General features: G+C 35.1%; 1 protein-coding gene across 2 annotated transcripts in view; it reads left to right on the top strand.

The window, feature by feature from the left end:
* lrrc40 (leucine rich repeat containing 40) overlaps positions 1-19138 on the top strand; it is a 174023-nt gene that overhangs the window by 146409 nt on the left and 8476 nt on the right. For both annotated transcript variants that reach the window (XM_056275813.1, XM_056275812.1), the window contains one exon: positions 16413-16490. In XM_056275813.1, coding sequence (XP_056131788.1) covers positions 16413-16490 — 78 coding nt within the window. The remainder of the gene's footprint in view (positions 1-16412; positions 16491-19138) is intronic.

The following is a 19138-nucleotide window of genomic DNA, read 5'->3' as shown; positions in this document are numbered from 1 at the left end:
GTAACCTGTTAAACAAACACCAGTAGCCTGTTAAACAAGCCCCATTAACCTTTAAAACAAACACCAGTAACCTGTTAAACAAACACCATTCACCTTTAAAACAAACACCAGTAACCTGTTAAACAAACACCAGTAAGATATTAAACAAATATCAGTAACCTGTTAAAGAAACACCAGTAACTCGTTAAATAAGCAACAGTAACATGTTAAACAAACACCAATAACATGTTGAACAAACACCAGTAACCCGTTAAATAAGCAACAGTAACATGTTAAACAAACACCAATAACATGTTGAACAAACACCAGTAACCTGTGAAACAAACACCATTGACCATTAAAATAAACACCAGTAACCTGTAAAACAAACACCAGTAACCTGTTAAACAAACACCATTAACCTTTAAAACAAAGACAAACCATTAAACAAACACCAGTAACCAGTTGAATAAACATAAGTAACATATTGAACAAATATCAGTAACCTGTTAAAGAAACACCAGTAACCTGTTAAACAAACACCAGTAAGATATTAAACAAACACCGGTAGGTAACATGTTAAACAAACACCAATAACCTGTTAAACAAATACAAGTAACCCGTTAAATAAGCACCAGTAACCTGTTAAACAAAGACAAGTAAACCATTAAACAAACACCAGTAACCTGTTAAACAAACACCAGTAACCCGTTAAATAAGCACCAGTAACATGTTAAACAAACACCAGTAACTCCTTAAATAAGCAGCAGTAACATATTAAACAAACACCATTAACCTTTAAAATAAACACCAGTAACCTGTTAAACAAACACCAGTAACCTGTTAAACAAGCACCATTAACCTTTAAAACAAAGACAAGTAAACCATTAAACAAACACCAGTAACCTGTTGAATAAACATAAGTAACATATTGAACAAACACCAGTTACCTGTAAAACAAACACCGGTAACCTGTTAAACAAACACCAGTAACATGCTAAACAAACACCAGTAACCTGTTAAACAAACACCATTCACCTTTAAAACAAACATCAGTAAGATATTAAACAAATACCAGTAACCCGTTAAATAAGCACCAGTAACATGTTAAACAAACACCAGTAACCCGTTAAATAAGCACCAGTAACATGTTAGACAAACACCATTAACCTGTTAAACAAACACCAGTAACATGTTAAACAAACACCAGTAACCCGTTAAATAAGCACCAGTAACATGTTAAACAAACACCAGTAACCTGTTAAACAAACACCAGTAACATGCTAAAAAAAACACCAGTAACCTGTTAAACAAACACCATTCACCTTTAAAACAAACACCAGTAAGATATTAAACAAATACCAGTAACCCGTTAAATAAGCACCAGTAGCATGTGAAACAAACACCGGTAACATGTTAAACAAACACCAGTAACCCGTTAAATAAGCACCAGTAACATGTTAAACAAAAACCAGGAACCTGTTAAACAAACACCAGTAACATGTAAAACAAACACAAGTAACCTTTAAAACAAACACCGTTAACCTGTTAAACAAACACCATTAACCCGTTAAATAAGCACCAGTAACATGTTAAACAAACACCAGTAACTCGTTAAATAAGCACCAGTAACATATTAAACAAACACCATTAACCTTTAAAGTAAACACCAGTAACCTGTTAAAGAAACACCATTAACCTTTAAAATAAACACCAGTAACCTGTTAAACAAACACCAGTAACCTGTAAAACAAACACCAGTAACCTGTTAAACAAACAGCAGTAACCTGTTAAACAAACACCAGTAACCTGTTAAACAAGCACCATTAACCTTTAAAACAAACACCAGTAACCTGTTAAACAAACACCATTCACCTTTAAAACAAACACCAGTAAGATATTAAACAAATATCAGTAACCTGTTAAAGAAACACCAGTAACTCGTTAAATAAGCAACAGTAACATGTTAAACAAACACCAATAACATGTTGAACAAACACCAGTAACCCGTTAAATAAGCAACAGTAACATGTTAAACAAACACCAATAACATGTTGAACAAACACCAGTAACCTGTGAAACAAACACCATTGACCATTAAAATAAACACCAGTAACCTGTAAAACAAACACCAGTAACCTGTTAAACAAACACCATTAACCTTTAAAACAAAGACAAGTAAACCATTAAACAAACACCAGTAACCTGTTGAATAAACATAAGTAACATACTGAACAAACACCAGTTACCTGTAAAACAAACACCGGTAACCTGTTAAGCAAACACCAGTAACATGTTAAACAAACACCAATAACATGTTGAACAAACACCAGTAACCTGTTGATTAAACACCAGTAACATGCTAAACAAACACCAGTAACCTGTTAAACAAACACCATTCAACTTTAAAACAAACACCAGTAAGATATTAAACAAATACCAATAACCCGTTAAATAAGCACCAGTAACATGTGAAACAAACACCAGTAACATGTTAAACAAACACCAGTAACCCGTTAAATAAGCACCAGTAACATGTGAAACAAACACCAGTAACATGTTAAACAAAGACCATTAACACGTTAAATGAGCACCAGTAACATGTTAAAACAAACACCAGTAACATGTAAAACAAACACAAGTAACCTGTTAAACAAACACCATTAACCTTTAAAACAAACACCAATAACATGTTAAACAAACACCGGTAACCCGTTAAATAAGCGCCAGTAACATGTTAAACAAACACCAGTAACCTGTTAAACAAACACCATTCACCTGTTAAACAAACACCAGTAAGATATTAAACAAACACCAGTAACCCGTTAAATAAGCACCGGTAAAATGTGAAACAAACACCATTAACCTTTAAAACAAACACCAGTAACCTGTTAAACAAACACCAGTAACCCGTTAAATAAGCACCGGTAAAATGTGAAACAAACACCAGTAACATGTTAAACAAACACCAGTAACCCGTTAAATAAGCACCAGTAACATGTGAAACAAACACCAGTAACATGTTAAACAAACACCAATAACATGTTAAACAAAGACCATTAACCCGTTAAATAAGCACCAGTAACATGTTAAACATAAAACCAGGAACCTGTTAAACAAACACCAGTAACATGTAAAGCAAACACAAGTAACCTGTTAAACAAACACCATTAACCTTTAAAACAAACACCAGTAACCTGTTAAACAAACACCATTAACCCGTTAAATAAGCACCTGTAACATGTTAAACAAACACTAATAACATGTTAAACAAACACCAGTAACATGTTAAACAAACACCAGTAACCCGTTAAATAAGCACCAGTAACCCGTTAAATAAGCACCAGTAACATGTGAAACAAACACCAGTAACATGTTAAACAAACACCAGTAACCCGTTAAATAAGCACCAGGAACATGTGAAACAAACACCAGTAACATGTTAAACAAACACCAATAACATGTTAAACAAAGACCATTAACCCGTTAAATAAGCACCAGTAACATGTTAAAACAAACACCAGTAACATGTAAAACAAACACAAGTAACCTGTTAAACAAACACCATTAACCTTTAAAACAAACACCAGTAACACGTTAAGCAAACACCAGTAGCCCGTTAAATAAGCACCAGTAACATGTTAAACAAACACCAGTAACCTGTTAAACAAACACCAGTAACATGTTAAACAAACACCGGTAACCCGTTAAATAAGCGCCAGTAACATGTTAAACAAACACCATTAACCTTTAAAGCAAACACCATTAACCTGTTAAACAAACACCAGTAACCCGTTAAATAAGCACCAGTAACATGTTAAACAAACACCAGTAACCTGTTAAACAAGCACCATTAACCTTTAAAACAAACACCAGTAACATGTTAAACAAACACCAGTAACATGTTAAACAAACACCAGTAACCCGTTAAACAAACACCAGTAACCCGTTAAATAAGCACCAATAACATGTTAAACAAACACCAGTAACCCGTTAAATAAGCACCAGTAACATGTTAAACAAACATCAGTAACTCGTTAAATAAGCACCAGTAACATATTAAACAAACACCATTAACCTTTAAAATAAACACCAGTAACCTGTTAAACAAACACCAGTAACCTGTAAAACAAACACAAGTAACCTGTTAAACAAACAGCAGTAACCTGTTAAACAAACACCAGTAACCTGTTAAACAAGCCCCATTAACCTTTAAAACAAACACCAGTAACCTGTTAAACAAACACCATTCACCTTTAAAACAAACACCAGTAAGATATTAAACAAATATCAGTAACCTGTTAAAGAAACACCAGTAACTCGTTAAATAAGCAACATCAACATGTTAAACAAACACCAATAACATGTTGAACAAACTCCAGTAACCCGTTAAATAAGCAACAGTAACATGTTAAACAAACACCAATAACATGTTAAACAAACACCAGTAACCCGTTAAATAAGCACCAGTAACATGTTAAACAAACATCAGTAACTCGTTAAATAAGCACCAGTAACATATTAAACAAACACCATTAACCTTTAAAATAAACACCAGTAACCTGTTAAACAAACACCAGTAACCTGTAAAACAAACACAAGTAACCTGTTAAACAAACACCAGTAGCCTGTTAAACAAGCCCCATTAACCTTTAAAACAAACACCAGTAACCTGTTAAACAAACACCATTCACCTTTAAAACAAACACCAGTAAGATATTAAACAAATATCAGTAACCTGTTAAAGAAACACCAGTAACTCGTTAAATAAGCAACAGTAACATGTTAAACAAACACCAATAACATGTTGAACAAACACCAGTAACCCGTTAAATAAGCAACAGTAACATGTTAAACAAACACCAATAACATGTTGAACAAACACCAGTAACCTGTGAAACAAACACCATTGACCATTAAAATAAACACCAGTAACCTGTAAAACAAACACCAGTAACCTGTTAAACAAACACCATTAACCTTTAAAACAAAGACAAACCATTAAACAAACACCAGTAACCAGTTGAATAAACATAAGTAACATATTGAACAAATATCAGTAACCTGTTAAAGAAACACCAGTAACCTGTTAAACAAACACCAGTAAGATATTAAACAAACACCGGTAGGTAACATGTTAAACAAACACCAATAACCTGTTAAACAAATACAAGTAACCCGTTAAATAAGCACCAGTAACCTGTTAAACAAAGACAAGTAAACCATTAAACAAACACCAGTAACCTGTTAAACAAACACCAGTAACCCGTTAAATAAGCACCAGTAACATGTTAAACAAACACCAGTAACTCCTTAAATAAGCAGCAGTAACATATTAAACAAACACCATTAACCTTTAAAATAAACACCAGTAACCTGTTAAACAAACACCAGTAACCTGTTAAACAAGCACCATTAACCTTTAAAACAAAGACAAGTAAACCATTAAACAAACACCAGTAACCTGTTGAATAAACATAAGTAACATATTGAACAAACACCAGTTACCTGTAAAACAAACACCGGTAACCTGTTAAACAAACACCAGTAACATGCTAAACAAACACCAGTAACCTGTTAAACAAACACCATTCACCTTTAAAACAAACATCAGTAAGATATTAAACAAATACCAGTAACCCGTTAAATAAGCACCAGTAACATGTTAAACAAACACCAGTAACCCGTTAAATAAGCACCAGTAACATGTTAGACAAACACCATTAACCTGTTAAACAAACACCAGTAACATGTTAAACAAACACCAGTAACCCGTTAAATAAGCACCAGTAACATGTTAAACAAACACCAGTAACCTGTTAAACAAACACCAGTAACATGCTAAAAAAAACACCAGTAACCTGTTAAACAAACACCATTCACCTTTAAAACAAACACCAGTAAGATATTAAACAAATACCAGTAACCCGTTAAATAAGCACCAGTAACATGTGAAACAAACACCGGTAACATGTTAAACAAACACCAGTAACCCGTTAAATAAGCACCAGTAACATGTTAAACAAAAACCAGGAACCTGTTAAACAAACACCAGTAACATGTAAAACAAACACAAGTAACCTTTAAAACAAACACCGTTAACCTGTTAAACAAACACCATTAACCCGTTAAATAAGCACCAGTAACATGTTAAACAAACACCAGTAACTCGTTAAATAAGCACCAGTAACATATTAAACAAACACCATTAACCTTTAAAGTAAACACCAGTAACCTGTTAAAGAAACACCATTAACCTTTAAAATAAACACCAGTAACCTGTTAAACAAACACCAGTAACCTGTAAAACAAACACCAGTAACCTGTTAAACAAACAGCAGTAACCTGTTAAACAAACACCAGTAACCTGTTAAACAAGCACCATTAACCTTTAAAACAAACACCAGTAACCTGTTAAACAAACACCATTCACCTTTAAAACAAACACCAGTAAGATATTAAACAAATATCAGTAACCTGTTAAAGAAACACCAGTAACTCGTTAAATAAGCAACAGTAACATGTTAAACAAACACCAATAACATGTTGAACAAACACCAGTAACCCGTTAAATAAGCAACAGTAACATGTTAAACAAACACCAATAACATGTTGAACAAACACCAGTAACCTGTGAAACAAACACCATTGACCATTAAAATAAACACCAGTAACCTGTAAAACAAACACCAGTAACCTGTTAAACAAACACCATTAACCTTTAAAACAAAGACAAGTAAACCATTAAACAAACACCAGTAACCTGTTGAATAAACATAAGTAACATACTGAACAAACACCAGTTACCTGTAAAACAAACACCGGTAACCTGTTAAGCAAACACCAGTAACATGTTAAACAAACACCAATAACATGTTGAACAAACACCAGTAACCTGTTGATTAAACACCAGTAACATGCTAAACAAACACCAGTAACCTGTTAAACAAACACCATTCAACTTTAAAACAAACACCAGTAAGATATTAAACAAATACCAATAACCCGTTAAATAAGCACCAGTAACATGTGAAACAAACACCAGTAACATGTTAAACAAACACCAGTAACCCGTTAAATAAGCACCAGTAACATGTGAAACAAACACCAGTAACATGTTAAACAAAGACCATTAACACGTTAAATGAGCACCAGTAACATGTTAAAACAAACACCAGTAACATGTAAAACAAACACAAGTAACCTGTTAAACAAACACCATTAACCTTTAAAACAAACACCAGTAACATGTTAAACAAACACCGGTAACCCGTTAAATAAGCGCCAGTAACATGTTAAACAAACACCAGTAACCTGTTAAACAAACACCATTCACCTGTTAAACAAACACCAGTAAGATATTAAACAAACACCAGTAACCCGTTAAATAAGCACCGGTAAAATGTGAAACAAACACCATTAACCTTTAAAACAAACACCAGTAACCTGTTAAACAAACACCAGTAACCCGTTAAATAAGCACCGGTAAAATGTGAAACAAACACCAGTAACATGTTAAACAAACACCAGTAACCCGTTAAATAAGCACCAGTAACATGTGAAACAAACACCAGTAACATGTTAAACAAACACCAATAACATGTTAAACAAAGACCATTAACCCGTTAAATAAGCACCAGTAACATGTTAAACATAAAACCAGGAACCTGTTAAACAAACACCAGTAACATGTAAAGCAAACACAAGTAACCTGTTAAACAAACACCATTAACCTTTAAAACAAACACCGGTAACCTGTTAAACAAAGACCATTAACCCGTTAAATAAGCACCTGTAACATGTTAAACAAACACTAATAACATGTTAAACAAACACCAGTAACATGTTAAACAAACACCAGTAACCCGTTAAATAAGCACCAGTAACATGTTAAACATAAAACCAGGAACCTGTTAAACAAACACCAGTAACATGTAAAGCAAACACAAGTAACCTGTTAAACAAACACCATTAACCTTTAAAACAAACACCAGTAACCTGTTAAACAAACACCATTAACCCGTTAAATAAGCACCTGTAACATGTTAAACAAACACTAATAACATGTTAAACAAACACCAGTAACATGTTAAACAAACACCAGTAACCCGTTAAATAAGCACCAGTAACCCGTTAAATAAGCACCAGTAACATGTTAGACAAACACCATTAACCTGTTAAACAAACACCAGTAACATGTTAAACAAACACCAGTAACCCGTTAAACAAGCACAAGTAACATGTTAAACAAACACAAGTAACCTGTTAAACAAACACCAATAACATCGTAAACAAACACCAGTAACATGCTAAACAAACACCAGTAACCTGTTAAACAAACACCATTAACCTTTAAAACAAACACCAGTAACCTGTTAAACAAACACAATTCACCTTTAAAACAAACACCAGTAACCTGTTAAACAAACACCAGTAACCTGTTAAACAAGCACCATTAACCTTTAAAACAAAGACAAGTAAACCATTAAACAAACACCAGTAACCTGTTGAATAAACATAAGTAACATATTGAACAAACACCAGTTACCTGTAAAACAAACACCGGTAACCTGTTAAACAAACACCAGTAACATGCTAAACAAACACCAGTAACCTGTTAAACAAACACCATTCACCTTTAAAACAAACATCAGTAAGATATTAAACAAATACCAGTAACCCGTTAAATAAGCACCAGTAACATGTTAAACAAACACCAGTAACCCGTTAAATAAGCACCAGTAACATGTTAAACAAACACCAGTAACCTGTTAAACAAACACCAGTAACCTGTTAAACAAACACCATTCACCTTTAAAACAAACACCAGTAAGATATTAAACAAATACCAGTAACCCGTTAAATAAGCACCAGTAACATGTGAAACAAACACCGGTAACATGTTAAACAAACACCAGTAACCCGTTAAATAAGCACCAGTAACATGTTAAACAAAAACCAGGAACCTGTTAAACAAACACCAGTAACATGTAAAACAAACACAAGTAACCTGTTAAACAAACACCATTAACCTTTAAAACAAACACCGTTAACCTGTTAAACAAACACCATTAACCCGTTAAATAAGCACCTGTAACATGTGAAACAAACACCAGTAACATGTTAAACAAACACCAATAACATGTTAAACAAAGACCATTAACCCGTTAAATAAGCACCAGTAACATGTTAAACAAACACCAGTAACTCGTTAAATAAGCACCAGTAACATATTAAACAAACACCATTAACCTTTAAAATAAACACCAGTAACCTGTTAAACAAACACCATTAACCTTTAAAATAAACACCAGTAACCTGTTAAACAAACACCAGTAACCTGTAAAACAAACACCAGTAACCTGTTAAACAAACAGCAGTAACCTGTTAAACAAACACCAGTAACCTGTTAAACAAGCACCATTAACCTTTAAAACAAACACCAGTAACCTGTTAAACAAACACCATTCACCTTTAAAACAAACACCAGTAAGATATTAAACAAATATCAGTAACCTGTTAAAGAAACACCAGTAACTCGTTAAATAAGCAACAGTAACATGTTAAACAAACACCAATAACATGTTGAACAAACACCAGTAACCCGTTAAATAAGCAACAGTAACATGTTAAACAAACACCAATAACATGTTGAACAAACACCAGTAACCTGTGAAACAAACACCATTGACCATTAAAATAAACACCAGTAACCTGTAAAACAAACACCAGTAACCTGTTAAACAAACACCATTAACCTTTAAAACAAACACCAGTAACCTGTTAAACAAACACAATTCACCTTTAAAACAAACACCAGTAACCTGTTAAACAAACACCAGTAACCTGTTAAACAAGCACCATTAACCTTTAAAACAAAGACAAGTAAACCATTAAACAAACACCAGTAACCTGTTGAATAAACATAAGTAACATATTGAACAAACACCAGTTACCTGTAAAACAAACATCGGTAACCTGTTAAACAAACACCAGTAACATGCTAAACAAACACCAGTAACCTGTTAAACAAACACCATTCACCTTTAAAACAAACATCAGTAAGATATTAAACAAATACCAGTAACCCGTTAAATAAGCACCAGTAACATGTTAAACAAACACCAGTAACCCGTTAAATAAGCACCAGTAACATGTTAGACAAACACCATTAACCTGTTAAACAAACACCAGTAACATGTTAAACAAACACCAGTAACCCGTTAAATAAGCACCAGTAACATGTTAAACAAACACCAGTAACCTGTTAAACAAACACCAGTAACATGCTAAAAAAAACACCAGTAACCTGTTAAACAAACACCATTCACCTTTAAAACAAACACCAGTAAGATATTAAACAAATACCAGTAACCCGTTAAATAAGCACCAGTAACATGTGAAACAAACACCGGTAACATGTTAAACAAACACCAGTAACCCGTTAAATAAGCACCAGTAACATGTTAAACAAAAACCAGGAACCTGTTAAACAAACACCAGTAACATGTAAAACAAACACAAGTAACCTTTAAAACAAACACCGTTAACCTGTTAAACAAACACCATTAACCCGTTAAATAAGCACCTGTAACATGTGAAACAAACACCAGTAACATGTTAAACAAACACCAATAACATGTTAAACAAAGACCATTAACCCGTTAAATAAGCACCAGTAACATGTTAAACAAACACCAGTAACTCGTTAAATAAGCACCAGTAACATATTAAACAAACACCATTAACCTTTAAAGTAAACACCAGTAACCTGTTAAAGAAACACCATTAACCTTTAAAATAAACACCAGTAACCTGTTAAACAAACACCAGTAACCTGTAAAACAAACACCAGTAACCTGTTAAACAAACAGCAGTAACCTGTTAAACAAACACCAGTAACCTATTAAACAAGCACCATTAACCTTTAAAACAAACACCAGTAACCTGTTAAACAAACACCATTCACCTTTAAAACAAACACCAGTAAGATATTAAACAAATATCAGTAACCTGTTAAAGAAACACCAGTAACTCGTTAAATAAGCAACAGTAACATGTTAAACAAACACCAATAACATGTTGAACAAACACCAGTAACCCGTTAAATAAGCAACAGTAACATGTTAAACAAACACCAATAACATGTTGAACAAACACCAGTAACCTGTGAAACAAACACCATTGACCATTAAAATAAACACCAGTAACCTGTAAAACAAACACCAGTAACCTGTTAAACAAACACCATTAACCTTTAAAACAAAGACAAGTAAACCATTAAACAAACACCAGTAACCTGTTGAATAAACATAAGTAACATACTGAACAAACACCAGTTACCTGTAAAACAAACACCGGTAACCTGTTAAGCAAACACCAGTAACATGTTAAACAAACACCAATAACATGTTGAACAAACACCAGTAACCTGTTGATTAAACACCAGTAACATGCTAAACAAACACCAGTAACCTGTTAAACAAACACCATTCAACTTTAAAACAAACACCAGTAAGATATTAAACAAATACCAATAACCCGTTAAATAAGCACCAGTAACATGTGAAACAAACACCAGTAACATGTTAAACAAACACCAGTAACCCGTTAAATAAGCACCAGTAACATGTGAAACAAACACCAGTAACATGTTAAACAAAGACCATTAACACGTTAAATGAGCACCAGTAACATGTTAAAACAAACACCAGTAACATGTAAAACAAACACAAGTAACCTGTTAAACAAACACCATTAACCTTTAAAACAAACACCAGTAACATGTTAAACAAACACCGGTAACCCGTTAAATAAGCGCCAGTAACATGTTAAACAAACACCAGTAACCTGTTAAACAAACACCATTCACCTGTTAAACAAACACCAGTAAGATATTAAACAAACACCAGTAACCCGTTAAATAAGCACCGGTAAAATGTGAAACAAACACCATTAACCTTTAAAACAAACACCAGTAACCTGTTAAACAAACACCAGTAACCCGTTAAATAAGCACCGGTAAAATGTGAAACAAACACCAGTAACATGTTAAACAAACACCAGTAACCCGTTAAATAAGCACCAGTAACATGTGAAACAAACACCAGTAACATGTTAAACAAACACCAATAACATGTTAAACAAAGACCATTAACCCGTTAAATAAGCACCAGTAACATGTTAAACATAAAACCAGGAACCTGTTAAACAAACACCAGTAACATGTAAAGCAAACACAAGTAACCTGTTAAACAAACACCATTAACCTTTAAAACAAACACCAGTAACCTGTTAAACAAAGACCATTAACCCGTTAAATAAGCACCTGTAACATGTTAAACAAACACTAATAACATGTTAAACAAACACCAGTAACATGTTAAACAAACACCAGTAACCCGTTAAATAAGCACCAGTAACATGTTAAACATAAAACCAGGAACCTGTTAAACAAACACCAGTAACATGTAAAGCAAACACAAGTAACCTGTTAAACAAACACCATTAACCTTTAAAACAAACACCAGTAACCTGTTAAACAAACACCATTAACCCGTTAAATAAGCACCTGTAACATGTTAAACAAACACTAATAACATGTTAAACAAACACCAGTAACATGTTAAACAAACACCAGTAACCCGTTAAATAAGCACCAGTAACCCGTTAAATAAGCACCAGTAACATGTTAGACAAACACCATTAACCTGTTAAACAAACACCAGTAACATGTTAAACAAACACCAGTAACCCGTTAAACAAGCACAAGTAACATGTTAAACAAACACAAGTAACCTGTTAAACAAACACCAATAACATCGTAAACAAACACCAGTAACATGCTAAACAAACACCAGTAACCTGTTAAACAAACACCATTAACCTTTAAAACAAACACCAGTAACCTGTTAAACAAACACAATTCACCTTTAAAACAAACACCAGTAACCTGTTAAACAAACACCAGTAACCTGTTAAACAAGCACCATTAACCTTTAAAACAAAGACAAGTAAACCATTAAACAAACACCAGTAACCTGTTGAATAAACATAAGTAACATATTGAACAAACACCAGTTACCTGTAAAACAAACACCGGTAACCTGTTAAACAAACACCAGTAACATGCTAAACAAACACCAGTAACCTGTTAAACAAACACCATTCACCTTTAAAACAAACATCAGTAAGATATTAAACAAATACCAGTAACCCGTTAAATAAGCACCAGTAACATGTTAAACAAACACCAGTAACCCGTTAAATAAGCACCAGTAACATGTTAGACAAACACCATTAACCTGTTAAACAAACACCAGTAACATGTTAAACAAACACCAGTAACCCGTTAAATAAGCACCAGTAACATGTTAAACAAACACCAGTAACCTGTTAAACAAACACCAGTAACATGCTAAAAAAAACACCAGTAACCTGTTAAACAAACACCATTCACCTTTAAAACAAACACCAGTAAGATATTAAACAAATACCAGTAACCCGTTAAATAAGCACCAGTAACATGTGAAACAAACACCGGTAACATGTTAAACAAACACCAGTAACCCGTTAAATAAGCACCAGTAACATGTTAAACAAAAACCAGGAACCTGTTAAACAAACACCAGTAACATGTAAAACAAACACAAGTAACCTGTTAAACAAACACCATTAACCTTTAAAACAAACACCGTTAACCTGTTAAACAAACACCATTAACCCGTTAAATAAGCACCTGTAACATGTGAAACAAACACCAGTAACATGTTAAACAAACACCAATAACATGTTAAACAAAGACCATTAACCCGTTAAATAAGCACCAGTAACATGTTAAACAAACACCAGTAACTCGTTAAATAAGCACCAGTAACATATTAAACAAACACCATTAACCTTTAAAATAAACACCAGTAACCTGTTAAACAAACACCATTAACCTTTAAAATAAACACCAGTAACCTGTTAAACAAACACCAGTAACCTGTAAAACAAACACCAGTAACCTGTTAAACAAACAGCAGTAACCTGTTAAACAAACACCAGTAACCTGTTAAACAAGCACCATTAACCTTTAAAACAAACACCAGTAACCTGTTAAACAAACACCATTCACCTTTAAAACAAACACCAGTAAGATATTAAACAAATATCAGTAACCTGTTAAAGAAACACCAGTAACTCGTTAAATAAGCAACAGTAACATGTTAAACAAACACCAATAACATGTTGAACAAACACCAGTAACCCGTTAAATAAGCAACAGTAACATGTTAAACAAACACCAATAACATGTTGAACAAACACCATTGACCATTAAAATAAACACCAGTAACCTGTAAAACAAACACCAGTAACCTGTTAAACAAACACCATTAACCTTTAAAACAAAGACAAGTAAACCATTAAACAAACACCAGTAACCTGTTGAATAAACATAAGTAACATATTGAACAAACACCAGTTACCTGTAAAACAAACACCGGTAACCTGTTAAGCAAACACCAGTAACATGTTAAACAAACACCAATAACATGTTGAACAAACACCAGTAACCTGTTGATTAAACACCAGTAACATGCTAAACAAACACCAGTAACATGTTAAACAAACACCGGTAACCCGTTAAATAAGCGCCAGTAACATGTTAAACAAACACCAGTAACCTGTTAAACAAACACCATTCACCTGTTAAACAAACACCAGTAAGATATTAAACAAACACCAGTAACCCGTTAAATAAGCACCAGTAACATGTGAAACAAACACCAATAACATGTTAAACAAACACCAATAACATGTTAAACAAAGACCATTAACACGTTAAATGAGCACCAGTAACATGTTAAAACAAACACCAGTAACATGTAAAACAAACACAAGTAACCTGTTAAACAAACACCATTAACCTTTAAAACAAACACCAGTAACCTGTTAAACAAACACCAGTAACCCGTTAAATAAGCACCGGTAAAATGTGAAACAAACACCAGTAACATGTTAAACAAACACCAGTAACCCGTTAAATAAGCACCAGTAACATGTGAAACAAACACCAGTAACATGTTAAACAAACACCAATAACATGTTAAACAAAGACCATTAACCCGTTAAATAAGCACCAGTAACATGTTAAACATAAAACCAGGAACCTGTTAAACAAACACCAGTAACATGTAAAGCAAACACAAGTAACCTGTTAAACAAACACCAGTAACCTGTTAAACAAACACCATTAACCCGTTAAATAAGCACCTGTAACATGTTAAACAAACACTAATAACATGTTAAACAAACACCAGTAACATGTTAAACAAACACCAGTAACCCGTTAAATAAGCACCAGTAACATGTTAAACATAAAACCAGGAACCTGTTAAACAAACACCAGTAACATGTAAAGCAAACACAAGTAACCTGTTAAACAAACACCATTAACCTTTAAAACAAACACCAGTAACCTGTTAAACAAACACCATTAACCCGTTAAATAAGCACCTGTAACATGTTAAACAAACACTAATAACATGTTAAACAAACACCAGTAACATGTTAAACAAACACCAGTAACCCGTTAAATAAGCACCAGTAACCCGTTAAATAAGCACCAGTAACATGTTAGACAAACACCATTAACCTGTTAAACAAACACCAGTAACATGTTAAACAAACACCAGTAACCCGTTAAACAAGCACAAGTAACATGTTAAACAAACACAAGTAACCTGTTAAACAAACACCAATAACATCGTAAACAAACACCAGTAACATGCTAAACAAACACCAGTAACCTGTTAAACAAACACCATTAACCTTTAAAACAAACACCAGTAACCTGTTAAACAAACACAATTCACCTTTAAAACAAACACCAGTAACATGTTAAACAAACACCAATAACCTGTTAAACAAATACAAGTAACCCGTTAAATAAGCGCCAGTAACATGTTAAACAAACACCAATAACATGTTAAACAAACACCAGTAACATGTGAAACAAACACCAGTAACATGTTAAACAAACACCAATAACATGTTAAACAAAGACCATTAACCCGTTAAATAAGCACCAGTAACATGTTAAACAAAAACCAGGAGCCTGTTAAACAAACACCAGTAACATGTTAAACAAACACCAGTAACCCGTTAAACAAACACCAGTAACCCGTTAAATAAGCACCAGTAACATGTTAAACAAACACCAGTAACCCATTAAATAAGCACCAGTAACATGTTAAACAAACACCAGTAACATGTTAAAAAAACATCAGTAACCTGTTAAACAAACAGCAGTACTATGTTAAACCATTTGAGGAGGCTAGGTTGGACAGTTGGGGTCTTTTTTACACACTTGTGTGAATGTTGAACTAGATGAAGGGACTGAGTTTGTGTTAGTGTGGTGACTGTGTGTTGTTGTGTGTTTCTGTCAGGAACAACAAGCTGGATGAGCTGCCATCTGACATGAAGAACCTGACCAGACTGCGGTCCGTTGTGCTCAGTAGTAACAGGCAAGCAACACACTGTTTCCTGCTGTGATCTTTCTTCAGTCAAGCTGATCTCTTCTTTTTATCCATAACCTTGTGTGTGTGTGTGTGTTTTACATTTATATTAAGATAGATGTAGGAAAAAAAAACTTTAATACATTGCAGTACAAGCCTGTTTTGTGCATCACGTGCTCATCAGCTGCCAAGGTGGCTAAACAACAAAGAAAAAACACAGCGCATAAATACTATGCTGTCCCGCGCCATACCGCCTATTTACAGTGCACGGCAACCAATGGGAGGATAGAAAACATTTGAAAAATAACATCAGAAACATTACAACCAATGTGGGAGGGGTTGGGGCTTGTTTTGAAAAAGCAAGGACTTAAAGGGCCGGAGCACTGTTGACAAAGCCTACATGTAAAATATAACAGGGCAACATCCAGCGGGGTACTTTACGTAAATCATATGGTGGAGTGGTGCTGGAGCACAGTTGGAAGAGCAGACAGTTAAAATATAAAAATATAACATCTAATAAAGGTCATCACATGTGTATCGTCTTGTGGGAGGGGAATAATAAAGACAATGGCTTATTTATAATTACAAAGCAGGTATTTTTTCGGTGTCTACAGCTGGTGGCCAGTTCATTTCTACTGTTCAAGGTGGACATATCTGGTCTGCAAATAATAAAATACGTCTCTGCTAAGCACAGGTTACATCTTTTGCTGTTAGTTGAATATGCATTGCTTTTAGTAAGGATTTTCCATGAGATAGAGTAACTAAAATTCTTGTCTACCAATGACCAAATGTGGCAGCTCAAGGCCGTTGCATTTCTGAAGCTACTCATATAGGCGTTAAACCTCATTTTAAAAGGGCCCTCTGTTAGTCCAACATAAGTGTCCACATTGCAGTTGTCTTGTATAGTCACCGATGCCTGGTAGATGACTCCCTCTGTCTGGCATTTTCCTTCAAGAGGGCACGATGCCTTAGCATGGCAGTTGCAGTTGGTGGTGTTTGGCTGCATTGAGGGTGTCTGTGCCTTGGTCATGATGCTTGTGTTGTGGGATGAAATAACCTGCTGAACATTTGGCGTGCAGCTGTAGCTAATTTGACTGTGTTCCTGTCGAATACGTTTCTTAGTTGATGGTCTGGGGTAAAGCACTCATCCAAAAGTTTGAGTACATCAATGGAGGATCCCAAGCATTTTGCAGACTCCTTACCCTGCAGCTGATTCTACAAACAAATGCAGCTGGTAAAAGCTACAGATGTGTAAGCTGCATGATTGTTGCTAACTCAATGGTCTGATATACAGTTTTGTTCCTTTATTTTTTTCTTCTCAAATTGAAAGGGTGATGAAGCACAGGCTACTATTCTTTACCTGAGCATTACAAGCTAAAATATTGAGAGGGTTACCAAAATGGTTTTGCTGGTGAGGGTCAGTGTGGTTAACCCACATTATTGCCTTGTCGTTTCCTTAAGAAGACAGGGGTATGGTCAACCTGTTTAGCTTTGGGGGGGATTGGGTATATTTGTGCCAGACTGGGGAATGTTCCAAATTTTATTCAAATTTGCCAAGCCTATTCTTTGTGTTATATTTGTTTGATATGTTTGCAGTGGTGGGAATGATTAAGAATACCTCTGATGTCGGGACATTAACCTTTGTTACTTGGAACGTAGAGGGTAAGGGAACGTAGAGGGTATGGGAATGTAGAGAGCATGGGAATGTAGAGGGTGTGGGAATGTAGAGGGTGTGGGAACGTAGAGGGTATGGGACTGTAGAGGGCATGGGAATGTAGAGGGTATGGGAACATAGAGGGTATGGGACTGTAGAGGGCATGGGAATGTAGAGGGTATGGGAACATAGAGGGTATGGGACTGTAGAGGGCGTGGGAATGTAGAAGGGACGGGAAAGTAGAGGGTATGGGAATGTAGAGGGTATGGCAAAGTAGAGGGTATGGGAAGTCACGTGAAGAGAAGGAAGGTTTTGTCTCATCTAAAATATCTGCTGGTGTTTTATTTTTACAAGAAACACATTTTTTTCCTCCCCCTTTTTTCCCCCAATTGTACTTGGCCAATTACCCCACTCTTCCGAGTCATCCTGGTCTCTGCTGATCCGGGGAGGGCCGCAGACTACCACATGTCTCCTCCGATACATGTGGAGTCACCAGCTGCTTCTTTTCACTTGACAGTGAAGAGTTTCACCAGGGGGACATCGCGCGTGGGAGGATCACACTATTCCCCCCAGTTCCCCCTCTCGCCGAACAGGCGTCCCAACCAACCAGAAGAGGTGATAGTGCAGCGACCAGGACACATACTCACATCCGGCTTCTCACCCGCAGACACAGCCAATTGTGTCTGTAGGGATGCCCGACCAAGCCGGAGGTAACACGGGGATTCGAACTGGAAATCCCCATGTTGGTAGGCAACGGAATAGACCGCTATGCCACCTAGACGCCCACAAGAAGCCCATGTTAAGCCTTCTGATCAAAGTACAGCATACACCAGGTTGCTTTTTTGGGTAAGCAATCTGGTGTATGCTGTACAATGCAATGAGGATTGCACTGACCTATACATAGGAGAAACCAAACAACCACTACGCAAACGGATGGCCCAACACAGAAGGCCAAACTCCTCAGGACAAGACTCAGCAGTCTATCTACACCTAAAGGAGAAGA

The sequence above is a fragment of the Lampris incognitus genome, chromosome 3 (genome assembly GCF_029633865.1).
Source record: "Lampris incognitus isolate fLamInc1 chromosome 3, fLamInc1.hap2, whole genome shotgun sequence".
NCBI lineage: Eukaryota > Metazoa > Chordata > Actinopteri > Lampriformes > Lampridae > Lampris > Lampris incognitus.
Note: the sequence above shows the minus strand (reverse complement) of the source record. Positions and strands in the feature narration are given on the sequence as shown.